General features: G+C 49.4%; 2 protein-coding genes across 2 annotated transcripts; both read right to left on the reverse strand.

Annotated features, from left to right (window-relative positions):
* Window positions 1-218: 218 nt before the first annotated feature.
* eya3 (EYA transcriptional coactivator and phosphatase 3) lies at window positions 219-15,499 on the reverse strand. The gene is made up of 19 exons (XM_064348725.1): window positions 15,291-15,499; window positions 11,605-11,738; window positions 10,762-10,811; window positions 10,014-10,120; window positions 9,597-9,668; window positions 8,939-9,005; window positions 8,329-8,471; window positions 7,870-8,007; window positions 7,394-7,479; window positions 6,612-6,786; window positions 5,988-6,121; window positions 5,197-5,280; window positions 5,007-5,096; window positions 3,480-3,538; window positions 3,184-3,362; window positions 2,471-2,585; window positions 1,870-1,991; window positions 1,653-1,753; window positions 219-1,018 (listed from the first exon to the last, which is right to left on the reverse strand). The coding sequence occupies exons 2-19, from the start codon at window positions 11,635-11,637 to the stop codon at window positions 938-940; spliced, it is 1,836 nt and encodes a 611-aa protein (XP_064204795.1). The 5' UTR covers window positions 11,638-11,738; window positions 15,291-15,499; the 3' UTR covers window positions 219-937.
* A 1,303-nt stretch (window positions 15,500-16,802) lies between these two features.
* On the reverse strand, window positions 16,803-25,614 carry si:ch211-195b13.1 (STKc_SGK domain-containing protein). The gene is made up of 13 exons (XM_064348727.1): window positions 25,417-25,614; window positions 24,564-24,639; window positions 23,232-23,307; window positions 23,076-23,119; window positions 22,900-22,957; window positions 22,714-22,797; window positions 22,025-22,156; window positions 21,457-21,569; window positions 21,104-21,227; window positions 20,454-20,549; window positions 19,967-20,122; window positions 19,153-19,242; window positions 16,803-19,018 (listed from the first exon to the last, which is right to left on the reverse strand). The coding sequence occupies exons 1-13, from the start codon at window positions 25,478-25,480 to the stop codon at window positions 18,851-18,853; spliced, it is 1,281 nt and encodes a 426-aa protein (XP_064204797.1). The 5' UTR covers window positions 25,481-25,614; the 3' UTR covers window positions 16,803-18,850.
* Between the last annotated feature and the right edge of the window lie 1,349 nt (window positions 25,615-26,963).

Genomic DNA, 26,963 nt, shown 5'->3' on the forward strand with positions numbered 1-26,963 from the left:
GCTGTGCATCGGCCGCCTGTCGCGCCCCAGCACCTCGCGCCCGGCCCGCGGAGTTCGGACGCGGGTCCTAGAACCCATCGGACTGTTCCGATGGTTCCGACACCGCACAGCACACGACCGCGCTGAGCTTTCAGGGGGAAGGAACGAGAGCCGGACACAGCTTGGGCCTCGTCCACTTGCCTGTGACATCCATCTTAAATTCAACACCTGCTTTTATCATCATTACTTTAAGAACAGCAAACCAGGATCATAACCGAACGTTAGGTAAAGGCTTCGATGGCCCACAAGAAGGGATGTTAATTCTGCACAAAAGGTCTGTGTGTGTGTGTGTGTGTGTGTGGGTCAGTGTGTGTACGTGTGTTTATATGAGTGCAGGTATTCACATAAACAGGTGGTGAATTTAAGATGACGTCACTGTTTGATGAATAGCCCTAATGTGTGTGGGAAAAAAAAATCACAGTAAAGAACAAAACCTAAATCACCTCAAAGTTTTGAGCTCAGTGCGAACCTTTGGTCTGTTCTGTGGTGAGGGAGACAGAGACAGAGATAGGGGGGTAGGGGGAGAGAGAGGAAGAGAGAGAGAGACAGAGAGACTGCTCCCCCTCCTCCTGTTCTCCTCAGTCCTGTACAGATGTGCTGCTTGTGACAGGGCCGGCCCCAGAGTGGATAGCTGCCGTCAGGTGGGTGGAGGGGGGGAGGGGGGATGGGATGGGCAGGGTTTGCAGAGACTGACCCGGTGTTGGGTCCTGTCCAGTTCGGTGTGAATCACAAACATACCAGGCTCCTGTACCACTGTAGCATGGTGGGCTGGGGGGGGGGGCAGGGGAGAGGCGGGGAGGGTCAAGCTGCAAGGGGCTGGAAGGGGGCGTGGTCGAGGCAGACAGGGGAGGGGCTGGGCTCCACATCGCCCAATCCCCCCTCTCTCGCCCCTGACCCTCTACAGGAAGTCCAGCTCCAGGGCTTGGTGCAGGGACACCAGGTCTGCGTGTGTGGATATGCGCCAGAACGGCATGTTGTGCTGCAGAGACAGAGAGGAGACCCAGAACCCATCAGCGAACACAGCTCCACAGCAGGCCCCACAGTACACAGCTCCACAGCAGGCCCCACAGTACACAGCTCCACAGCAGGCCCCACAGCACACAGCTCCACAGCAGGCCCCACAGTACACAGCTCCACAGCAGGCTCCACAGCTCCACAGCAGGCCCCACAGTACACAGCTCCACAGCAGGCCCCACAGTACACAGCTCCACAGCAGGCCCCACAGCACACAGCTCCACAGCATGTGTACATGTATGAGAAATGTGAGTACATGTATGAGAAATGTGCGTACGTGTATGAGAAATGTGCGTACGTATATGAGAAATGTGTGTACGTGTATGAGAAATGTGCGTACGTATATGAGAAATGTGTGTACGTGTATGAGAAATGTGTGTACGTGTATGAGAAATGTGTGTACGTGTATGAGAAATGTGTGTACATGTATGAGAAATGTGTGTACGTGTATGAGAAATGTGTGTACGTGTATGAGAAATGTGTGTACGTGTATGAGAAATGTGTGTACGTGTATGAGAAACGTGTGTACGTGTATGAGAAACGTGTGTACGTGTATGAGAAACGTGTGTACGTGGATGAGAAACGTGTGAGAGCCTCACCTGCTTGGCTGCAAATTCCTCGTCCCGGCCGTCTCCGATCACCACGTACGTTACCTTCTTCCCAAAACGAGAGACGATTCGCTCAAAGCAGCTCTCTTTCCCTGCAGGAAGGGCAAGGCAACCAGTCACAGTCTGCAAAGGAGGCGGGGCATGTGGTACGAGGAGGCGGAGCATAAAAGAGGGTGTGGGGAGGGGGGTTCGGTTGGGGGGGGATTACCTATTTTGGTGGCACTGTAGATGTTCTCGATGGGGAAGACGTCTCCCAAGCCGTAGAGTAGCACCTTGGCCAACGCAGGGACCAGCTGGGTCGTGGTGACCAGCACATTCACACACCTGCCCCTGCAGCCAATCAGGGACCAGGAAATCAAAACGACAGACACTTAGCCAGTTACACAGCATATTTTTACTCCACTTTAATTAAATGTTTCAGCATTCATGTGATTACGGCCTACAATATGAGGAAAGGACTTCTTTCATTCATTCATTTCTTTAGGAACAGCCTAGAACAGTTAATTTTTATTTATTTACTGAATTTTGAATCTGTCGACATGTAGAACACTGGTTAGGGAACTGGGTTCGTAACCCAAAGGCTGCAGGCTTGATTCCCATGTAGGACGCTGTCGTTGTACACCTGAGAAAGGCACTTAACGCGACTTAACGCACTTAACTGCTGCAGTATATATTCATGTGTAAAAATGGATACTATGCAAAAATGTACAAAAAAAGTGCAAGTCGTCTGCTAAATGTAACGCGTTCAGTTTGTTGTCAGTTTTCAGGCCGTTCTGATGGTGCGGCTGGCTGGTTTTCGCTCAGCGTACCTGGACTGGATGAGGAGCAGGGACTTGAGGGCGGTGCTCAGCCAGGCGTCCGTCACGTTCTCGATGTCCGTCTGGAGCCTCAGGAGCATCTCCCTCTTCATGGGGCTCAGCAGGCCTGCGTGAGAGAGGGCGTGACCTCTGACCCATGACCCATAGCCCGTGACCCTCTCCCCAAGCCCCGCCTCCACACCTCCCCTCCCCTCCATATGCCGGCCCTCCAACGGCCTTCAAACCATGACGTTATAAACAGCAGCCTACTCCAGCCAATAGCCAGAGCTCTTGCTGTGACTTCACTATCGACTCATACAGAACATCACTTCCCAACGTGGTCGTTCCACTCGACCACCTCCGAACTTCTCAGACCAACGGTAACCAACCCTGTTCCAGGAGGTCTACCATCTCTGCAGGCTTTCATTCCAACGTTCATTTAGCGCACCTCTACAAATTAGCAGCTCAGCAAGATCTCTACCTGTTGAACGAGGTCTGCTTTGTCAGGGCTGGAGGGAAAACCAACAGCACGGCAGATCTCCAGGAACAGGGTTGGTCGCCGCCGTGTTAGACACACATCCTTGATAAACACGCGGCGCGCACACACCCCACCCTCGTTAGACACACACTCGTGACTCGTCGGGACCCCACGTGCGCTAGCCTAGCGGCACACGCCGCCTGACGCGTTCGACGCGAACGCGGTGTGTCCCCCCCCCCCTCCTCACCCCCGACGTTGCTCTTGTAGCTGTTGTAGATCTCCCGGAGGCGCCGGTAGCGGAAGGCCAGTTTTCGCATCCACTCCACGCCCCCCTGCACCCCGCTGGCGGAGCCCGGGCCCCCCCCGCCGCCGCCGCCGCCGCCGCCCCCGGAGCTGCTGAAGCCGTCCGCCATGAAGTTGTAGTTGCTGCGGAAACACAGACCGTTGGCCACTCAGGTGCGTCGACTGGCCGACGGGCCACCAGGGGGCGAAATCGAGCCGCCGGAAAAAACCATGGCGCGGGTCGCAGACGCCGCGGCTCACCTCAGATCCTGCCCGTTGTCGTCGGAGGACACGTCCTCCACGTGAACCTGGTCGCAGTCCTGGGGGGGAGAGGAGCATGTGGCACAGAAGAGCGGTCACAGCGGGAATACATACAGTGGAAAAATATATACATTCGTAAATGGTAAATGGACTGCATTTATATAGTGCTTTTATCCAAAGCGCTTTACAATTGATGCCTCTCATTCGCCAGAGCAGTTAGGGGTTAGGTGTCTTGCTCAGGGACACTTCGACACGCCCAGGGCGGGGTTTCAACCGGCAACCCTCCGACTGCCAGACAATCAGTCTTACCTCCTAGCTATGTCGCTTTGGGTAAAAGTGTTCGCTAATAAGCACAACAACAGAAATTGCATACATCAACCAAAGCTCATCTCCGTAACTTGGAAACAACTGTCACCCCCATAACAGCCAAACAACTGTCACCTCCATAACAGCCAAACAACTGTCACCTCCATAACAGCCAAACAACTGTCACCTCCATAACAGTCAAACAGCCGTCACCTCCATAACAGCCAAACAACTGTCACCTCCATAACAGCCAAACAACCGTCACCTTCATAACAGCCAAACAACCGTCACGTCCATAACAGCCAAACAACCGTCACCTCCATAACAGCCAAACAACTGTCACCTCCATAACAGCCAAACAACCGTCACCTCCATAACGGCCAAACAACCGTCACCTCCATAACAGCCAAACAACCGTCACCTCCATAACAGCCAAACAACCGTCACCTCCTAACAGCCAAACAACTGTCACCTCCATAACAGCCAAACAACCGTCACCTCCATAACAGCCAAACAACCGTCACCTCCATAACAGCCAAACAACCGTCACCTCCATAACAGCCAAACAACCGTCACCTCCATAACAGCCAAACAACTGTCACGTCCATAACAGCCAAACAACCGTCACCTCCATAACAGCCAAACAACCGTCACCTCCATAACAGCCAAACAAGCGTCACCTCCATAACAGCCAAACAACCGTCACCTCCATAACAGCCAAACAACCGTCACCTCCATAACAGCCAAACAACCGTCACCTCCATAACAGCCAAACAACTGTCACCTCCATAACAGCCAAACAACTGTCACCTCCATAACAGCCAAACAACCGTCACCTCCATAACAGCCAAACAACCGTCACCTCCATAACAGCCAAACAACTGTCACCTCCATAACAGCCAAACAACCGTCACACCTCCATAACAGCCAAACAACTGTCACGTCCATAACAGCCAAACAACCGTCACCTCCATAACAGCCAAACAACCGTCACCTCCATAACAGCCAAACAAACTGCAGTCTTCACATTACTGAACGGCCAGTCACCGTGACGTGCGTAAACAGTGGCCGTTTTCCACAAACGGCTGCCATTTTCCCTAAACCATTCTCTTGAAGTAAGCCGTCACACCTCCGCTCGACTGTCGAACGTCTACAGCGTCGGCCGACGTGCCGACCGCGCCAAAACTCCACGAGGAGGAGGACGGCGTCGAGCGGCCTCACCTCCAGGTCGTTGAAGAACAGGTGCGTGTCCGCCAGCTCGAAGATCAGCTCCTCCATCTGCAGGCCCAGGTTCAGGACGGTGGACGGCTCCTGGGGGGTGGGGGGCAGAGAGGGTGGGTCAGATGGGGAGGGGGGCAAAACGGAACACGGAGAATGCCGAGGGTGCGCGTTTCCGGATCTTTCTAAGCACCTTGCCAAACTTGTGTGCGAAGGTCCCGGTGAGGAGGGAATGGAAGACGATGATGGTCTCGTCCAGATCCCACAGAAAGATCCGCTGGAACAGAGAGGGAGGCGATCAGCCAGGATAACATCTAAACCATTAACATGCAATGAGCCAGCCTGGTTCAGCTCTACAGTAAAGGGCTATAATGAGCCAGCCTGGTTCAGCTCTACAGTAAAGGGCTATAATGAGCCAGCCTGGTTCCAGCTCTACAGTAAAGGGCTATAATGAGCCAGCCTGCTTCCAGCTCTACAGTAAAGGGCTATAATGAGCCAGCCTGGTTCAGCTCTACAGTAAAGGGGTATAATGAGCCAGCCTGGCTCAGCTCCACAGTGGGAAAGGGCTATAATGAGCCAGCCTGGTTCTGCTCTACAGTAAAGGGCTATAATGAGACAGCCTGGTTCCAGCTCTACAGTAAGGGTATAATGAGCAGTGTCGGTACATGGTTGGCCGCTGGTACATGCGTGTGTTTGGGTGCATGCGTGTGTCTGGGTACATGCGTGTGTTTGAGTGCATGCGTGTGTTTGGGTACATGCGTGTGTCTGGGTACATGCGTGTTTGGGTACATGCGTGCGTCTGGGTACATGCGTGCGTTTGGGTACATGCGTGTGTCTGGGTACATGCGTGCGTTTGGGTACATGCGTGCGTTTGGGTACATGCGTGTTTGGGTACATGCGTGCGTTTGGGTACATGCGTGCGTTTGGGTACATGCGTGCGTTTGGGTACATGCGTGTGTCTGGGTACATGCGTGCAGTCAGCACCTCCAGGTCGTTGTCGGCGGACTGGGAGCTGTCAGTCTTCTTGGCCTTGCCCTTGGCTTTCCCGCCGCTGTTGCGACGGCCCGCCTCCTCCGGGTCGCAGGGCGGCGGGTTGAGGGCCACGCCCGACGAGGCATCTGGAGGGGGGGGGGGGGCGGAGAGAAACTCAGCCGCTGGCACTCCTTCACTGCAGTAACCTCGCTTCAACACCGTCGCATTCGCTGCGCTCGGGTACCTGTATCACTACAGCAACCTTGCTTCAACACCGTCGCATTACATGCGCTTAGGTACCTGCGTCGCTGCAGCAACCTTGCTTCAACACCGTCGCATTCAATGCGCTTAGGTACCTGCGTCGCTGCAGCAACCTTGCTTCAACACCGTCGCATTCAATGCGCTTAGGTACCTGTGTCGCTGCAGCAACCTTGCTTTAACACTGTCGCATTACATGCGCTTAGGTACCTGCGTCGCTGCAGCAACCTTGCTTCAACACCGTCGCATTCGCTGCGCTTGGGTACCTGTGTCACTGCAGCAACCTTGCTTCAACACCGTCGCATTCGCTGCGCTTGGGTACCTGTGTCACTGCAGCAACCTCGCTTTAACACCGTCGCATTCGCCACGCTCAGGTACCTGATTCGCCGGGCAGCCCGGCCGTGGAGCTGCCCTCCGTCTTCGGGACGGGGTAGCCTGTGATGTTCACGCCGTCCCCCTCGGCGCTGGTGATGGTCAGGCCCGCCGTGGCGTAGCTGGGGGGCGTGTAAAACTGAGGGAACGTGCCCTGGCCCAGGGTGCTGTAGTTATACTCCTGAACCAGCAGGGGGAGCACAGGAGGCGAGAACAGGATGCTTAGAGCCAGCTTTGGATAGCAGACTGTATACTGACTGAGCAGGTTTCTGATTGGATAGCAGACTGTATACTGACTGAGCAGGTTTCTGATTGGATAGCAGACTGTATACTGACTGAGAAGAGTTCTGATTGGATAGCAGACTGTATACTGACTGAGCAGGTTTCTGATTGGATAGCAGACTGTATACTGACTGAGCAGGTTTCTGATTGGATAGCAGACTGTATACTGACTGAGAAGAGTTCTGATTGGATAGCAGACTGTATACTGACTGAGCAGGTTTCTGATTGGATAGCAGACTGCATGCTGACTGAGCAGGTTTCTGATTGGATAGCAGACTGCATGCTGACTGAGCAGGTTTCTGATTGGATAGCAGACTGCATGCTGACTGAGCAGGTTTCTGATTGGATAGCAGACTGCATACTGACTGAGCAGGTTTCTGATTGGATAGCAGACTGCATGCTGACCAAACAGGTTTCTGATTGGACAGCAGACTGCATGCTGACTGTGCAGGTTTCTGATTGGACAGCAGACAGCATGCAGCGCAAGTGACGCAGGGCGGAGCTACCTGCTGGGCTGCGGTGGTGGACGCCGTCGTTGCCGCGGTACCGGAGGGGATGCAGGTGTACACGCTGGAGGTGTTGAAGCTCGACCCTGAGACACAGAGAGAGAGAGAGCCCGCGCTTCATTATGCACATCAGGCTTCAGTAAAACTGCCCTGCCAAATATCAAACTGGCCAGCTCAACGCGTTTTAAAGCAGAGGTACTCAAAGGGGGGGGCGTTACGAGGGGTGGGGGGGGGGGGGGGGGTGTGTGCGGGGGGAGCAGCAGTGAGGGTTCAAGGAAGAAGAAAAAGTCCATTAGAGACCAAAAACAAAATAGCATCCAAATAGAACCAGAGCTGTCAGGGGGCCTTCAAAAAGGGTCCTATTACCAAAGGGGGCCCAACAGAAATAGTATGGGAACCACCGCAAACTCATTGAAAGCCCCTCAGGGTTAGTTTTTTCAGAGGGAGGCCGACTGAGCGGTGGAGGAGGGGCTTGCCTTGGCTCGGGTACGAGTAGTGCGCCTGGCCGGGCTGGGTTGAGGTATACGCGGTGCTGAAGCTGAGATACCCTGGCTGACCTACAGAGGGCGCCTCGGGCAGCCCCGTCTCCGTCTTTATGCCTGGCCACATGGTTCCTGGAGAGGGAATGAGACACAGGGCGGAGGAGAGAGAAATACGAGGGAGAGGGTGGGTGAGAGATGGGGGGAGGAAGGTAAAGGAAGAGGAAGTGGGGAGAGGGGTGGGGAGAGGGAAGAGGAACGTGCCGGTAAGTAAAGAAGGTAAAACGTCCATTTTGTATCAACTGCATTCAACATCTAAAACGTGAGGAAAAATGATGTTTTGAGAAATGAAAATCCATTCGTGTCAGAGTCTTCTGGAAACAGCGGAGGCTGTGAAGTCATTGGTCGGACTGCATGGTGAGGTCGTGGGGGGGGTGGGGGGGGGGGGTCACAAACCGAAGGGGGGCAGGCCGTAGCCCTGGCTGGCGGGGGGAAAGGCGCTGTAGATGGTGGACTGGGCCAGCGGGGGGAAGGACGGCTGGCTCGGGTACGAGGTGACTGCCGGAACGGCGGGGGGGGACAGGACGTGTCCCAGGGACCTGCGGGGGGGGGGGGTGGGGTGGGGGGTGAAAAACGCATTCAGTGTGACAGAGAGAACAGGAGTAAAGACAGCGGAGGTGCCGTCCACATAAACGCACATGCTACAGACCAGAAACCAGGGACACTCTGAAGGTACACTTATGGGCTCTCCAGGTCTGGTTCAATGGGATCCTGTGTGCTCGTGTGTGTGCACGTGTGTGTCTGCATGCACGTGCATGTGCGTGTGCATGTGTGTGTGTGTGAGAGCCTGTGTGTGTGTATGAGTGTGTGCGTGTGTGTGTGTGTGAGGTGGGGGTAGGGTGAGAGAGTGTGTGCATGTGTGTGTGTATGTGTGTGTGTGTGTGTGTGTGTGAGAGCGTGTGTGTGTGTATGAGTGTGTGCGTGTGTGTGTGTGTGTGTGTGTGTGAGGTGGGGGTAGGGTGGGGGGGGCGAATTTGGGGCAGTGTCTGAGGACAGGGGGACTCACCTGGTTCCTTGGCAGAGTTGTGTAGAATAATCACTAGAGGTGGTGGTGAGGCCTTTGCAGGTCACAGCTAGAAAAAAAGACAAACAACAAACCTCAGAGAGATCAGTCCAGAGATCAGTGAGATGGGCTGCGACTGAAACTCAGTCAACCGATCAGTGAGATCAGCTGCGATTGAACCTCAGTCCACAGATCAGTGAGATCAGCTGCGATTGAACCTCAGTCCACAGATCAGTGAGATCAGTCCAGAGATCAGTGAGATGAGCTGAAACTGAACCTCAGTCAACAGATCAGCATGATCAGCTGCGACTGAACCTCAGTCTGTACCAGTGTGTTACTGTGTGTGTGCATAGGCTCCTGATGGCTGTATCTCTGTGTGTGTGTGTGTGTGTGTGTGTGTGCATGTGTGTGTGTGTGTGTGTGCGTGTGTGTGTGTGTGTGTGTGTGTGTGCGGGCGTGTGTGTGTGTGCGGGCGTATGTGTGTGTGTGTGTGTGTGTGTGTGCGGGCATGTGTGTGTGCATGTGTGTGTGTGTGTGTGTGTGTGCGTGTGTGTGTGCTTGTGTGTGCATGTGTGTGCATGTGTGTGTGTGTGGGCGTGTGTGTGTGTGTGTGTGTGTGTGTGTGTGCGCGTGTGTGCGCGTGCGGACATGCGTACTGTACCGGGGTGCGTAAATGAGTCACTGGTCTCATTGCAGGGTTGAGCTTCTGTCCCCGCCTCTGACCTGCGACTCCCTAGGAGGAAGCGGAGAGAAAACAAACGGACCAGCTCCAGCAACTCAGAGTAGCACACCGCTGAAGCTGCATCTGATTACCTTTTAACGCGCGGCAACAAACGACACACAGGACACGCTTTCCGCTGCAATGCCACCTCTCCGCCTTCCCACAGTCCTTCGATTCCTGCTCTTTATTCTCACTGGTCAAAAAGAGCCCCACTATAGAATAACACTCCGCTCCCTCACAGGCTATCAGTGCAAAGCATGTTTAAATGCGTATAGGGGTAAGTACTGTAACCCATTATGCAGTAGGGGGTGGCTGGGGCGGCTGTCCCTCATGCTGACCACTGGGGGGGCCACTCACCTTCCAGCTGGGCGCCAGTAGGAGGGGGGAAAGGGTTTAGGTCCGACCCCAGGACGGCTGGATTGCCCGCATCTGACGGGCTGTTGCCGTCGGTAACCCCCCCTCCCCTGCGGCACAAAATAAAAACGACCACTGCAGATCATTCCTCCACCATAGATACTCCGTTACTAGATTGGCCCTGGACTTGAAGGCAGTGGTGAAATCTCTTCATATAATATAGCATCCAAAATACAGTTCGGTCACTCCAAACAAAACAGCAATTAAAGTCATTTAAAACAGAATTTTGTCCGATTAATACATTTTTGATTAATATTAATTTTCCTTTTATGGGCTAGTTGTCTAATATAGATGAGTTGACTTGACAATCTTTACCTGCCGGATCGTTTATGTCATGAAGCTCACCTGTTGGTTATCTTACTCAAGTCCACACAAACACTGTATCACACGACTTGCTTATATCATTCTTATAACTCACTAAACACGCAGGAAACACATTTTCCTGTATTTTCAAAAAAAGCCGTTTCAACTTCCACAACACATCAGAACTACAGCAAGAGGTCAAATGTTTCCCTTTCCTGCGTGTGTGTGTGTGTGTATGTGCATGCGCGTGTGTGTGTGTGTGTGTGTGTGTGTGTGTGTGTGTGTGTGTGTGTGTGTGCGCGCATGTGTGTGTGTGTGTGTGTGTGTGTGTGTGTGTGCTGTAATCGGTGTGCCTCGGATGGGCAAACAGGAGTAAAAGGTGACGAACCTCGGACCCTTTTCCAGGCCAACGTCCAGCTCCTGCCGAGGCTTCTTAGTCTGCAGAAGCACAGTAAAAGGAAAATGACCGACGGTTCTCTTCGACTGCAGATCATGTGACCACCGCTCAGCCAGGGAGCCAATCACAGTGCCGGTTTCTCTCAAGGGTCAGTACGTAGGCATTAGAATGAAGCCATTCTAATATTCTATATGCAGCCAGTACCCACGCATGCACAACAACCAATGCCAACATGTCTCTGTAGGAGGTCATGACAGCAACTGTGTGTTTCAGAGCATGCACAATAGACTATAGCCCGTATGACCGTCAGGCCACATGCACATGCATGACCATGAATTTATACACTGCTGCCCACACAGCAGCCTACACTAGACATGGCGGCAGTGTAGTATAATGGCTAAGGAGTTGGTCTTGTAACCTAAAGGTTGCAGGTTCGATTCCCTGGTAGGACACTGCCGTTGTACCCTTGAGCAAGGTACTTAACCTGCATTGCTCCACTATATATTCAGCTGCATAACTGGATACAATGTAAGTCGCCCTGGATAAGAGCGTCTGCTAAATGCCTGTGAACTAAAGCTGAGAATCGAACCCATAACCTTTGGGGTTATCAGCCCAGTGTGTGCAGTAGTTTCAGTCAAAGTTAGCATTCTTTAAAGGTGCAGCACACAATCTTTACAGGTACCATTCTTTAAAGATGCAGTTAGCATTCTTAAAAGTTGCAGTTAGCATTCTTTAAAGGTGCAGCATACAATCTTTAACGGTACCATTGTCAAAAGGTGCAGCTGGTGTTCTTTAAAGGCACAGCTAGCGCTCTAAGCGCGGAGGTGAACTCACCGGAAGCTCGGGCAGATCCTGCAGCTCGTCCATCTTCAGAAGGGGGTGGGGCGGGGGGCTGTAGTCAGGGGGCCACGGCGCTGGGGGCGGGGCTGCGGGCTTCACTGGGAGCGCGTGCGGAGGCTGTCCGGACCCTGCGTCGCACGAAGCAACAGACACACAAGTGCAGGGCGGATGCCCCTTTAAGTACCCTCCAGGCCCCGGACGCTGCCCGCCCACCCCCCCCCCACCCCCTCCCTCCTCCTCCCTCCCTCCATCACCCCCCCCCCCCCCCCCCCCGGACGGCCACGTCACCGCGGCGGCGGAGGAGTAACTGGGACACGCCCGCCTAATCTCCCGCGTGCAGGCGGCAGGTGTGGCATGTGTGGTCGTGCGGGACACCCGACCCGGTCGCCCGCGCCGGTGTTTACGATGGGCTCCTTACACGTCCGCTGCATGTGACCTAACCTACATTCGGTGAACACAACCCAGCGGCTTCCCCCCCCCGCCGCCTCCCCCCCGCGGATTACATTAGCGGCATTAAGTGTTCGCCTGCAAGCTGTCAGATCAATAGGTACTGAGGGCAGATAAGATCTAACCTGATTTCTCCCCATCCCTCCTCAGTCATAGATCATTTATATAACTGGCACATGCACACGAGGGGAGATGGGTGGGGGGGGGGGGGGAGGCAAAACAGGTCATATTATACTTGAAACCTGTTATAAAACAAGGTCACGGTTTGGGTTGTCATACTCTCCAGGACTGTCCTTTAAAAAAGGATTTATTCAGCATTTTTTTCATTAATGTTTTCATATTTTTCCGAATTAAGGCACATTACAGGTATTTTAAAATGGCTAACAAACTTTAAAATGCAGTCCTTCAGACCATGTAAAAGTTTATAGGGAGGCTTGTTCACTCAAGCCAAAGTTTTGCAGCAGTACTCCTCGGGTACGATGCAATTTTGCATGGATATGATGAACAGCCCGTTTAAAAAGCCGCCGAGTTGCCTAGCTTCACCCGGTGCTTTCCGCTCCGTCACGATGGTGTCGGAGCTTCAAGGAACACTTCCTCCGTAAAATTTTCTTATGATTTTAGTCACAAGATTAGGATAATACGTTGAGGGATATAGGCCTACACACTGATAATTAATGCACACTGCAAAAACGTGACCACGTTCACGGAGGCAGTAGATGAGCAAAGACATCAACTTTTGAAGTATAATTATAGCCTAACAAACGCTATTTGTATTGCACAACACTTCTGCTCTCTCGCTTTATCGTAAAGCAGAGATCGTGAGTCTGGAGAGATATGGCGTCTTCTTTAGATGCATCATTACATTTCGCCATTTATCTCACGCCCCTTGTCCAGAGCGACTTTTACGTTTAATACATACAGTCCATCTATACAGATGGACATTTACCGAAGCGAATCAGGGAAAGCGTCTCTCAACAGAATTAAACTCAAAGCCTTTAAAGCACAAGACCGGCTGCCTAACCTTTATACTACACAACCTGGTTAAAAAAAAAGAAAGATCAACTGAAAATAAAAGACAAATAAAGAGACTCTCGGTGATTATGAGAATGAAAGTTTATGTTTTGCGACATATCATCATATCAGCCCATTATAATCGCCATAAACTAAGCATCGGGCCAATACCGATATGACCCTACATTATAATGTACCCCTAAATAATATTAGGGAATTCGTGCATTTGCCAATATGTCGTGATAGTTACTCCGTGTAGTTTGTAAACTCCAATGACCTCATCCTACCAGCGAAACAGCCCAGACTAATCCAGACCTGTTTCCTGGCGTGTCATCCATCTCCTAGCAACTCAATCCTGTCAGCCTTAAACGGCTCCAGCAGCGAGAGCATGTGGCCGGTACTCGACTGATGATTCCTCCCGCGGTCAGGCAAGTCACGTCGTTTTATTACATTCAGTATTTTGGATATCACTTGCGCTCGACATTTAACTTTTTATGCAGCCGAATGACCACAAGACGCAGCGCGCCATTTCGCTAATGGTTCTAGAACAATTTCGCGGTAGCTTTAAACGACAACCGTTTGCTTTAGTACGTTTCATGTGAACAGTGAAAAGAGAATGCGCTGGATACGCTTCCGTTTCATATAAACTACGTTTGTCAAATTCAACAGGAACTAAACGTAGGCTCTAGTTAAAGCCATTTAACCGTTTCAGGCTGTACTTAGAAATCGCACTATTGTTACAATGATTACTTGAGCCCATAAATCGTAGCCTGGCTATATTTTATTGAATTGTGTGGAGACTGCGATTAAAAATAATACGTGTAGCATGAGAACGCATGAGAAACAGCAAAGACTTTGTTGGGTATGTTTTCATTGAATCATTTATAGTTGCCCATTCGTATTGTCCATATTAGATTTTTAACGCTGGAATGCCAGACTTAAAAAAAATATGTAGACTATAAAAAAGTTAGAATTTAAAATACAATTATGAACCAACTGGGATAGTGGCAAAATGCATAGTGCAGTTTATTGTGAAAGTGGTCCATTATTACGCCGCTGTATTTTTGTGACTCAACACAACCTTGCTGGACCTTGTGTGTAGACAAACCGCAATTTGGCATGACAGGGCTTGAAGTCCATCGTTTAAACATCTACCTGAGGGAACAAACGCCACCAAATCAAAACCCATGTGCTCCAGACTGCGGGCAATAATAAATTAAATCGAAATTGCACAAACTTATTGGCGGGTGGGCTGACTGACTAAAAAACTGAAGCAATGTCAGTGTGGTGCACAGCCAAGTACAAGGGGCGATTCAGATAATCCCTGCAAAAATATGAAATATGGAAAATGTGTATTTGTAAAACGGCTAGTTTAGATTGGAGCAGTGAGATGGGAGTACATGTGTCTTCAAAGGGAAAATAATATACCTTTCGATCGACTCTACCATTGACAGAACCAATGCATTGCCATTCTGTCGTTTGTTAAATGTACGCACTACGATATACAAGTGTTTGTTACCTAACTTAATGTAATGTAACTTGTCATACCTGGACAGTGGAAAAGGGAGCATGCTGCCGGCAATTCAAGGACGGATAGCAACATTAATGAAGGTGAAGTCCTCAACCAGGCACGGTGGCGAATAATACAAGACAAGGAGATTGCGGATAGTATCGTTCCGTTTGCAAAAAAGCTGACCTCTTACTACTAACTATCTTAACCAACCAATTAAGTTCACTCTGACCAATAATGCATGTAGTTATTTACTTCTATTGTTATGAATTCATAAACAGTACAGCAGTTAGCCATTTAGCCAGCACTTGCTAACTAAACCAGGGTCTGGTGGGTTTTGTTAGCTCCGCGGACCAGCGTCTTGTATGCCATCAGTACATTAGCAGGCGAGCTAGCCGCATCACAAAGTCATTTACTTGGCGCGATGGCTAGATTACGAAATGCACAAGGAATTGTATGGTAAAAAAGCTGCTCTGACTTGGGCGAGGAAGCGAATCTTTTTGCAAACGACCAGATACGCACAGACAGAAACTTCCACAACAAATTTGGTTTGCTAGCAGGCTAAAATTAGCAAGCTAGCTCTCGAGCCAGCGTGCACTTTCCCACCTCAGATCCGCCAGAGCCTAACCTTTAAATGCAATAATGGGAAATGTACAGTCGCAATGTGGCTTCGGTGATACAAAACACTAAATAGGGAAAGAAACATCCTTACCATTAGGGTAACGCTCTTTATTCGAGTCAACGTGTTCAATTTCTTCGTAATGATCCTACTTCACTCGCCTGGGTCTGTTGTTAGGGGCACTATTTTGCCGGAAGTTCCGCCAGTCGGTATTGCGCAGGCGTTCACCCTTACCTGGTTCATTGAAGTCCATAAAACGTCCATTATTTTGCACAAAGCCAAGTGATGAGGGAATGGAGTCGAAACAAATTTTGGCTGATAAAACGCGCTGAAGTTTATTTATAAGATGTAATTAATGCCATGTGACTAACCAAATTGATTGACGAAATAAGACTATATTGAGGCTGAATTTTTTGCTTCAAATTCTGTTGAACTCAGTAAAGACAGCTTAGTCGCATTAGCAAGATACAGACGCAGCATATTGCGGCATATGTAATATGTAGTTGAAGTGGTAAAATAAATAAATAAACGGTCAGTTTGCAAAAATAAAAATTCCAGCAAACGAGACAGGTTCCATTGGGTCGCTAATTTATTAGCTTTGATGGACTGCATTTAATTTGCCCTTCTTAAACGAGCCTAAACTGGTCAAGCTGGTTTAAGACACTTTTAGCTGGTCAACAAAACTGTTCACCAGTTGACCAGTTTATGTAGTCTGCTAGTCCACCTGTTGACCACCAGCTTGCCCTACCATCTTAATCAGCTTTAACCAGCTAGAGACCAGCTTTGGCCAGCCACAGGCCTGCAATGATGAGCTAGAAGTGTTGAGAACATATTTTAAATCATCTTAAACCACCTTAGAATCCCAGCTGGTTGTAGCTGGAATTTTCAACAGGGCAGCGAGGGCACAAATTGATCCCACGTCGCACTGCTTTGGAGAAATACGTCAATGATATTTAATATGCAATGTGTATGTTTGCATTGCTCCTGCTGTCTGGTGGACTAGTGTTGCCCATTTCTTCAAAACGTTCTGCAACCCTATCCAAGTCAACCAAGACATGATGTTCTGCTTCTTGTCAGAAACCAGTTTAGCCTTTCTACAGACCAAATTGCCCACTCCACTCTAGTACCTCAAATCATCCATTTCACAGGTAAATGGAATACATAAAAGGGGACTGAGGATGACCCAACAAAGAAATACGACTGAGTAAAAATACTTTTATTTCTGATAATTGCTGCAGCACTGACAAACCACCAACAATCCCATCTTCATTGCCACCTTCCACCCACGAGAATGTGACTATAAAACTTTTTTGTGTTTGTATTTGTGTATATAATACGTTATGTTGGCTTGCTTCATAATATATATACATACATTGATCTCATAATATATATACAGGCTTATTGTGCCTACCCTTAATATATATTTTTAGACAAATAACTAAAAATATGTTAGCTAACTGTATATATTGCCAATAACAGTGTGTGATTTTAATAGGTTGTTGGAAGAAACAGGAAATGCGATGTGGTCCCTCCATATGTTCTAGGTAAACTGTAAACACGCATTTATAAATGTTTTAATAAAATAAAAAAATAAAAAACACACACTTGTATGAGTACTTATATGAATTTATTTACATTTTCATCACACAAATCATTGTTTTATGCAAACTAACCACTACCCAGCTTGTTTTTGAAGGTACAATACTTTGCATGTGTGAGAGACATGTTGTATAGCACGGGAAGACAACATAAAAACGAAAACAAAACAAAACAAAAAACTTCCAAATGTGAAAGAAATTGCAGCACACTGGAGAGTATCGCCACGTGCTGTGTTTTCGGTGGCGTGCCTGACAGGTCGGAGGTCCTGCTCTCCTGGAGAGCCCTTCACTCCCAAACGACCTCCAACCAGCTGCGGCCCCTTCCACGGGCCGGCCAAACTGAACACACCTCTGCAGGCACGGAAACAGCGCCCTCCTCAGGTCAACTGTGCCACAGCGTTTCACAGGGTCTGACAAGCATGCCACAAACTCCTCATGTTCTCATATGTTACTATCAACAATATACAATGCACAATGCAAATGCTTCAATTACAGTCTGACAGTGGTTCTACAGTGCTATCCCTGGTATGATATTGCAGAAATCTCTTTCACTGCCAATAAATACCATACATATCTGATTATTGCAATTATAGAAAAGTAGAATGGGTAATTCCCATGTGTGTATTGCACTCTTGGTCCCCTGAAAAGCACACAAAAAAAATCATACAGGAATTATTTGCTGAGTACATGCATTTAGTAACAAAATTTTGAAAAAAATAAAAGTTTCCACAGTGAAACACAGAATCCTGCCGTTCTCCAAACAGTGCTTGTGTTCTCAGGACTGAGAAAATCCACAACGCTTGTTGCAAATTCGGCATGTGGCTTCAAAGTAAGGACGTCCACTGTTAAAATCACATGAACGTTGCAAATAATTCCATTTTATATTGAAAATTAAAGTGCTTATTAGAGTTTTTTTTCCCCCAGAAAAGCAAAATAGTTCAAAGGAAAATGTTTCAATCGGCGTGTGAAGAAAAAATAGCAAAGACAAGTGAATGGAAAAAAAAAACACAACAGGGTAGGACAGGTGGGTTTGGCAAGATTACAGAGCTTTGTATTTTGTGAAATGTCATTTGCAGGTATGTTCCTTTAACAGAAATGTGAGGAGCTAACCATGAGCAGGCCTGGGCACTGTCACATGCTTTCCTGAACAAAGCCGTAACTTCGCTCTGATGGGGAAGACTGGTTGTCCATATTTTGCCAGTGCTTTTGGGAAATCGTTCAGCTAAGCTGATCTGGGAACAGTGTTAGAAATCTCACAGCTTGCGGCAACCCATGGCATGCTTACAGACCGGGGCCCAACTCGCTGGTCTGGGATCAGTTTAAGCATTTGCACAAACCGGCTCGTGGAAGTACTGTAGACATGGACCCAAGACCAGAAATCATCATACACCAAACGACCTCCTCTATTTTAAGTGAGAAGGGTACATCACTTTGTCAGTAATTGCTTTCATTTTTTTTTTTAAGTTCTGTAACTGTATCTTCACAGGTGTCGGGTCCCAAAGAGTGACGAATTAACTGCAGGAAACATTACACGCTGTATTCCTAATCCCGAACAGTTCGAAGGAGATAGGCACCAAGCTTGCAGCCGGTGCTGGTGGGATCGACCTAGGCTGTTTCCCCCCCCCCCGGCGATTCCCCAAACCGTGTGCCCCCCTGGTCTTTCTGAAGAGGTCATTCATCGCACTTCAAACGGCAAAATGTCCGCCAGGCGGCACCCGCCGTTGCCCGCACTGCAGACGACGCCGCGTTCCGGTGCGTCCCGAAACGCCCGGCGTTTCCCGAATCCTGCCACCCCTTCATCCCCTGCGCGCAGGATATTGAGGAGGGCAGAGGTCAACAAACGAATAAATAAGTAAATAAATAAAAACGATCCCGCGTCCCGACAGAGGGGGGCTCTTGTTCCTCGTCCGCGTTTGGCGTGTCGTTGTTCCCGTTGCCCGGATACGCAGGGATAAGTCCGTCTCTTCTGCACCAGCTGTGATACCACTGTCCCTGAACGGAATGGCTGAGGTGGGGGGGGGGCAGAGCAAAAGACGGCGTGGAAGGCAGCGCCCCCTAGTGGAAGCCGTGTTCTTTGGCGGGCCCGTAGGAGAAGCCGAGGAAGGCGCCGGACGCCTCGCGCACGCTGCTGGTCGCCATGGCGGAGTCGCCGTTGGACACGGAGGAAGGGACGGGAAGGTGGGTGAACTCGGTGTCGAAGTGCCGCAGGTCCGTGGGGCCGTTCTGCCGGGGGTCAAACAGGAAGCAGGTCAGACACACGCGCGCACGCTCACACCTGCGCACACGCAAGCGTGCACACGCACGCCACATCACACACGCGTAACCTTTTATTTATCCCAGAGCCGCCCCCCACTCACCACAGCTGGGACGAACTGGGGCTTGATCTTCTTGGCTATCAGGTCATCCCAGTTGATGGGGGAAAAGAAGGAGTGATGCTTGAGCTCCATCTAGTGGAAACAAAGCGGCATGGCATCACCCAACCGGTCAACAATAGCTCTTCGGACATTCACTAATAAGGTCATATCGGTGAATGTGCGCGCACGCATGCCTGCGTCTACATGAGTGTATCTGTGTGTGTGTGCGCATATGCGTGTACGTTGTGAGTGCCTGCATCCATGTTTGGATATGTATCCATGTCTGCATTTGTGCAGAAAATGTGTGAATCCATGTGTGAGAGAGTGAGTGAATGTGTATGTGTGTGGGAGAGTGAGAGTGTGCATGTATCTGTGTCTGTGTGTGTGTGTGTGTGTGTGTGTGAGAGTGTGTGAATGTGTATGTGTGAAGGAGAGTGAGAGCGTGTATGTATCTGTCTGTCTGTGTGAGAGTGGGTGCGTGTATAAATGTGTGTGTGTGTGCGTGTGTGTGAAGGAGAGGGGGTGAGTGAGTGAATGTGTGTATGTCTGTGTGTGTGAGAGAGTGAGTGAATGTGTATGCATATGGGACAGTGAGAGCGTGTATGTAACTGTGTCTGTGTCTGAGAGTGTGTGAATGTGTATGTGTGTGGGAGAGTGAGTGAGTGAATGTGTCTGTCTGTGTGAGAATGTGAATGTGTATGTGTGTGGGAGAGTGAGAGTGTGTATGTATCTGTGTCTCTGTGTAAGAGTGGGTGAGTGTGTGAATGTGTGAGAGAGTGGGTGAGTGGGTGAGTGAGTATCTGAGCTCTGTACTTACGAAGTCCTGCTTGGCCCCCAGCCTCTGCGTTCGGTTCTTCTGCAACAGCGCCTCCAGCAGGTCCCTCCCGGCATTGGAGACGTTGGGCTTCAGCACCGGAGTCTTGTTCAGGATGTTGCTGTACATCTCCGCCGTGTTTCGGCTGTAAAAGGGGGGCTACGGGAGCAAGCGGAAAGATGGCGGTTAGACCCTGGGGGGGGGGGGGGGGGCGGAGCTCACCTCTTCAGGCTCAAACTGTGACCAACAGCCTAAACAAATGCAATTTAATTCAGTTTTGCAGCTGATTAATATGACATACTGTAAAAACAGCAGACAACAAGCTGGCAAAGGTTCCATTCATTTGCATCATTTACGCAGGAGGGTACGGACGGAGAATTGGCAAATTAGCCTTGCGAGGTACAGTCAAACGCCCCCTTGGCGTGACACTCTGAGCCCAAACGGGTGTAGGGGGCGCGGCAGTCGTGATCAGGGCCGGCGGGTGACTCACCAGGCCGTACAGCATCTCGTAGAGCACGCAGCCCAGGCACCACCAGTCCACCGTGTGGTCGTAGGCCTGCTTCTGTAGCACCTCCGGGGCCAGGTACTGTGGGAGCAGACACAAAGCCCATGTCAGTCAGTCTGTGTGTGTGTGTGTGTGTGTGTGTGCGTGTGTCTGTGTGTGTGTGCGTCTGTGTGTGTGTGTGCGTGTGTCTGTGTGTGTGTGCGTGTGTGCATGTGTGTGTGTGTGTGTGGGGGGGGGGTATATGTGTGTGTGGGTATCTGTGTGTGTGTGTGTGTGCATGTGTGTGTGAACTTGTAATACTATCTTTGTGGGAACCAAATGTCCTCACAAGGATAGAGAGATAAGGAAAATGTATCTTTGTGAGGACCAGCAAAAGGTCAAGAGGCTGTTTTAGGGTTAGGAATTGGGGTTAGGGTTAGGGTTAGAATTAGGTTAAGGTTAGGGTTAAGGTTAGGCATGTAGTGGTTAGGGTTAGAGTTAGAGGTTACGGAATGTATGTAGTCAATGGGAAGTCCTCATAAGGATAGCAGTACTGGACGGGTACTGGTGTGTGTGTATGTGTGTATGTGAGTGCGTGTGTGTGTACGTGTATGCATCTGTGTGTATGTGCCTGTGTGTGTATCGTGGGGACGTACCTCTGGTGTGCCGCAGAAGGTGGAGGTGGTCCCGTTGGGCTCCAGCCCCTCCTTGCAGAGGCCAAAGTCGGTGAGAACGATGTGACCCTGGGAGTCCAGGAGGATGTTCTCCGGCTTCAGGTCTCTGTCCAACGGGAGGCGAGAGAACAAGAGTGAGGAAGTGTGCAGTGGTCCCTCTGTGGTGCTCAGACACATCCGCGCAACCCACAGCGGTCAGGAAGTGGCTCTGCTGAAACAGGGGCCTCCAGTCCCTTGCCCTTTGACCCCGTGTTAAGTTAGCGACAGAGCGCTGAGCAGCACACTGCTAAAGGTTCCGTCTGCTATACCGCTGGCCGCCAGCAGAGGGCGCTCACCTGTAAACGATGTGCAGGGAGTGGAGGTAGCCCAGCGCGCTGGCGATCTCGGCGGCGTAGAAGCGGGCTCGCGGCTCCAGGAAGACCCTCTCGCGCTGCAGGTGGTAGAAGAGCTGAAGGGAGAGAGGGAGAGAGAGAGGGAGGGAGGGGTTACTAACGCTGCGTTCACACGGCGAGCGATTCGCCAACCGAGTCGCAGGAAGTCCGTTCGTTCTCTACGCAGCTGAGCGACGCCCAGCAACACAAGCAACTGAGCAGCCGAAGTTACCCAAAAAACATTACCCACAGTTGTAAAGGAGGGGTTACTAAGACAAGGTTCCCCTGTAGAACACACATAGCCTACTCTTTATAGCTCAGATATGCCTGCCATTTCTCCTCTCTGTATTAAGAGGAGAACCACCATGGAACCCAAATATGTCAAATATATTACATTTGTGGAATCCTTGCCATTTTTAAACAAGTGCATTCCATTTATCTGTGAAGTGGGTTGTTAGTGGTTCTCCTCGGTGTTAAAATGGCTAAATGAGACACGGCTGCAGAGTGACGCTCAGTCCCGCAGACGTCTCACCTCTCCCCCGTTGACGTAGTCCAGCACAAAGTAGAGCTTGTCCGCGGTCTGGAAGGAGTACTGCATCCCCACCAGGAACGGGTGCTTCACCGTCTTCAGCAGAACACTGCGCTCCGCCATGATGTGCTTTTGCTGGAAGGGACGCCAAGAACGACATCATCAGGACGGGTCAATGATGACATCATAAGAATGGGTCAATGATGACATCATCAGGATGGGTCAATGATGGCATCAGCTACCACCACCGTTTCACCTCCCCCAGCCCCCGAAGATTCCAGTGACCTCAAACAAGGTACTTAACCTGCATTCCTTTAGTATATATCCAGCTGTATAAATGGATGCAGTGTAAAAAGTTGTATAAGTCACTCTGGATAATAGCGTCTAAATGCTAAATGCCTGCAATGTAATGTAATGTAATCCCATTTGGATCTCCTGCATTTTGTACCTGTTGAAACATTTGTCTTAAGTACCATACTCTTTTCTTGTCATTTCATTGTTACAGTAAATCAGTGGTAAAAAAAATTTAATCTAAGGTGAGATTTGAGTGCAATTTCTTTGTGCACTTATTGTTTTTTCTGAGAAATGAACATGGCTGATGCCCAAACACTAGATTGAACAGCTGACAGGGGAGACTGCTGGGAGGGACGAGTGGTGGAGGGGAGGGAGAAGCAGAAGCAGATGCTGCTCACCTCTTTCTTCTTCACGATGACCTTCTTCTGCAGCACTTTGATGGCAAAGTACTCACAGGTCTCCTTGTGTTTGGCCAGCAGGACCTGCAATCAAGGAGAGGGGAGCCGGTCAGAAACCAGCTAAACAAGGATGCAGTTAAAGAGAAGCAGCCAGCAGGGGGCGCCAAAGCTCACAAGCTCCCTTACCTTCCCGAAGCTTCCTTTGCCAATGATCTTTAGGTAATGAAAGTCACATGGCTTGATCCTAGAGAACACAAGCAGAGGATGCAGTGAGTTTTCCAGGAGCGGTCGAACCCGGGAAAACCCCCCATTTTCACGTGCAGCTGAAATACGGATGTCACATGACAGACCCCATGACTTACCGCGTTTCCTCCGCGAGGGAGCTTCGGGGGCCATTGAGATGCAGCTGTGGGGGGGGGGGGGGGGGGAAGAGAAGAAGAAGGGTTCAGTTTCTGCCAATTAAAAAAAACAAAACTGTTCTGAGTCTTTTAAAATAATTTTCTAGGACGCGTGCTTACCGACGGTGAGTCAAATTCATCGTCTGTCTCCTCGTTCTGGTTCTCGTCGATCTTCAAGAAACCGCTGATATCGACGCTGGGAAGAGAGCAAAGAAAGGGTGTCTTGGAGACAAAAACACTCAGGTAGTCACCAGACAATGAAAATAAAACCAGCGTAGGTGCAGAGTTGCAGCCCCACTAAGACACAACGTTCCTGTTCGCTGAACCATAATCCCGAGGACGTGCCCTCTGAGGAGCAGATGCCCTCTAAGGAGGAGTGCTTCAATTACGGCACTGCACAAACAATTTCAGACAACGGAAACGCTGTTACACATTCACCAGTAGATGGCACCATTGTAACTAGGATTTCACCAACTTCACAACAATCAGACAACCTCTAAAGAAGTTCAATAAAATGAAAAAAGTACCATTCCTCTTAGCCCTCAACATTATTGCACAAAAATTCTGGCTTAGAAACTAAATTGCGCAAAATAAATAAATAAATAAATAATTCTGCCATACTGAAACAAAATCAGATTTTTAAAAATGTTTTATTTCAAAAAGGAATACCCATTGCAAGGGTGACCAGATATTATTCCAGCATAGAGGAGGCCATTTCATGCAGCAAACTTGGCTGAAAAAGTGGCCCATTTCCAATACACTTCCTGACTGGACCCAGGCAGACTAAACCAAAACTATGCTCTTGGAGACAGAAATGCCAGACTAAGAAATGAAATTATACATTTATAACCACACCCGCCACAGCCTTGTTCCATCCAATGGTGCTGTTCTAACTGGTCGAACATTTTAAGGGACTTAATGAATTATCCCCAGTGTAGCGGTCAAGGGTGATTTTCCACTAATGAGAGCCGGTGGCCGGGTCACTATTCCTGACACGGTTGTACCTGCATGTTCTTAGCCACCTGGATTAGGCTATTCTCAGCCACCAATCCCAAGAACCAGAACACCGCACAGGTCAGAGTTGAGTGGGCTGGAAATTTACTGACCTGGCTGTTGAAGCTAAGGTAGAGTTCTAAAAAAGTGGATCGCTAGACACGAAGGAAATGAATAACATAACATCTGGCACCTGTGGATCTGTATCCTATCACTATACAACATGCTCTGTCTGAGGCGATGTAACTCAACGTCAATATTTGACACCGTGGAATTTACGTTTCAGGGGCGTAAGCTGAAGCATAGCTCGCCTGTTTAAGTTTCAGCCACCACTGTTATCTTAATGTTTATCTCCATCGATCCTCGCCACCCCCAACGGTCACACTCGACCCGCACCCCGGCATCTCACCGCACAATCACCCGACCCACGCGCAGGCTACTTCCGAGCCTGGTACTTACTGTTGGCACAGATGAGGGCAGGACACAAGCTTCTGCATGAAGTCATTCAACCCCATCTTCCTATCCTTTATGAAAGCTGAAAGACACAACGAGGAGGCCAATTTACGTCACCGGGAAACCCCACGAGAGCGTCACTGTACACTGCGGCGCCGTGACTCCAAGCTGTGCTCACCGGGACAGGACAGTATACATTTTCTCATAATAATAATTCAATAATAATAATTCTCTTTATTCTCAGGGTTCAGAAGAATGTCAATTAAAATCATGTTTTAATATCCGTTCAGTAACCGCGCGGTCACCAATTAATTCATCTTTCTGTTCTGTTGGGAGTCCAGCGGATACCCTGTTACGCAACAAAACGACCTCCGTTTATGGTATTTGCGTACAGAAGATCGATAGGTCCCAAAACAGCCTGCAGTTAACATGAGTAGATCTATAATTCCAGTGCACGCACTAAATTGACAATGGTGCTCAAGTTCAAGCATTATTTAACAACGAAGTAAGAACAGCATCGATACAATGCGTATTGTCAAAACATCTAATAAAAAAGAATTTCCTTACACAATATACGACTCCTGAAACCAGCCGTTTTATTGGAATTTAATATTTAGGCTCCTCAAAAAGGGATGAGTGAATCTATTAAATAGGTTCACAGGCTGTATTTAGCAGAAAACAACGTTGAGACCGTAACACTAGAGATGTGCACGAAATACCCACGTTTATTTTAGTCTTGCCCTGTATAACAATACCGTTCACGTAGCCTACTTCAAAAAAATACAGTTACAGTGAATTAAAAACTAGGTCGTTCAGTAGTCCACTATAAAGGATAAAGGATAACCTATCCATAACTTACCAGTTAGAAGCGACATAATTCCTCTCATTCTGCAATAAGACAATTCACATCTATTATCAGCCATCACAGCAGCGACAAAGATGTGCGGACAGAATGGCAAATTCCGTTAGCGAGAATATAAAATGGTAAACCCTGCAAAATATCCGGGCGCAAATGGTAGTAACACTTCAAGCGCTTCAGAGCAACGGTTCAGCGCAGCGCAGTAGTGGGACGGCGCTTTTATACGGAACACGTGGGTCGGAGGCGAAGCACTGACGTCGTTCACCTTGTCACCAAGGAAACTCTCTTGCCTTAAATGGCGACCAACGATGTCACGGGACTCCACGTCTGCCCGCCCACGCTCCCGGCTGGCAGGTGGAAGCTCGGCCGCGCGACGACAGATTGTAACACTCCTGCTCGTGTCCCCATTCATTTTCTGTGAATGGGCTGAAACGCTATTCAATAATCTCTTTAGGGACAGGGAACAGTGGGTTAACTCCTTTCTGGACGGCCTCTGACTGAATGGGCATTCACATAATTATGAGTGCTGTGAATACCTGGATGCTATTGCAATTGCTATTTAGCTAATGCAATTTTTTAAAGTTCTCTTTTAATAAAAAACGTGTTTTATTTATTAAATTATTTTTCCATGCCTGCTTGTGTTTTACACAAGTTTGTTCCTTCATATTCATAAGGTATGAATTTCTCACATATGAATCAAGCCTCTCTCCTGAAACCCCTTTTTGGAGCCATTTTGGCTCAGGTTTCAAAGTGTCCACTGCAGACACATGATGCCCTACAGACATGACAGGTCCCTGAGCAGAGTGCGGCATTTTACTTGGTAACTGTGTCAAATATATTACATTTCGGCATTTAGGAGACACCCTCATCCTGAGCGACATGCACAGCTTACATCGTCACACGCAGTCCATGTGTACAGCGGGAGCTATTCCTGAAGCCATTCGAGTTAAGTACCTTGTCTGAGGGTACAACAGCAGCACCCAGCTGGGAACGAAGCCCCATTCCCTAAACCATCAGGCTGCGCTGCTACCCCAAATAAACTCATGTAATGAAAGCCTTCATACTTTGAGCTCTTCACATGCCTCAGATGTGATCCACTGACCGAAAGAGTTATGTAACAGCGCTGTGCGTGTGACAGCACGGCCCTCTACATAATTTGATTGGTTATGCAAGGTTGTTCAATTCTTTCTTGTGAGAAAGGCTCCTGTCAGGTTGCCATGGGTTACAGGCACAGGACATTCTTTGAAAGCGCATACGGTATGTGTGTGTGTGTGTGCGCGCGCGCGCTTGTGTGTGTGTATACCAGCAGACATGAACACCATCGTACAACTCAAAATGGAACACACATTGGTGAAACACATTTTTATTTATTGGGTATTATTATTTATTCGGTATGGGTAGGGTAGACCAGTTTTTCCAGTGGTGTCTACGGGGGTGCAGCAGAGGGGTTATTGATGGGCCAGTTTTAGGGGATAGCATGCCCTCCGGAGGACATAATGAGGTCAGGGGTGGAGGAGGAACATGCCGGCCCCCTGCCAAAATCCATC

This window comes from Anguilla rostrata, chromosome 8, assembly GCF_018555375.3.
Source record: "Anguilla rostrata isolate EN2019 chromosome 8, ASM1855537v3, whole genome shotgun sequence".
NCBI lineage: Eukaryota > Metazoa > Chordata > Actinopteri > Anguilliformes > Anguillidae > Anguilla > Anguilla rostrata.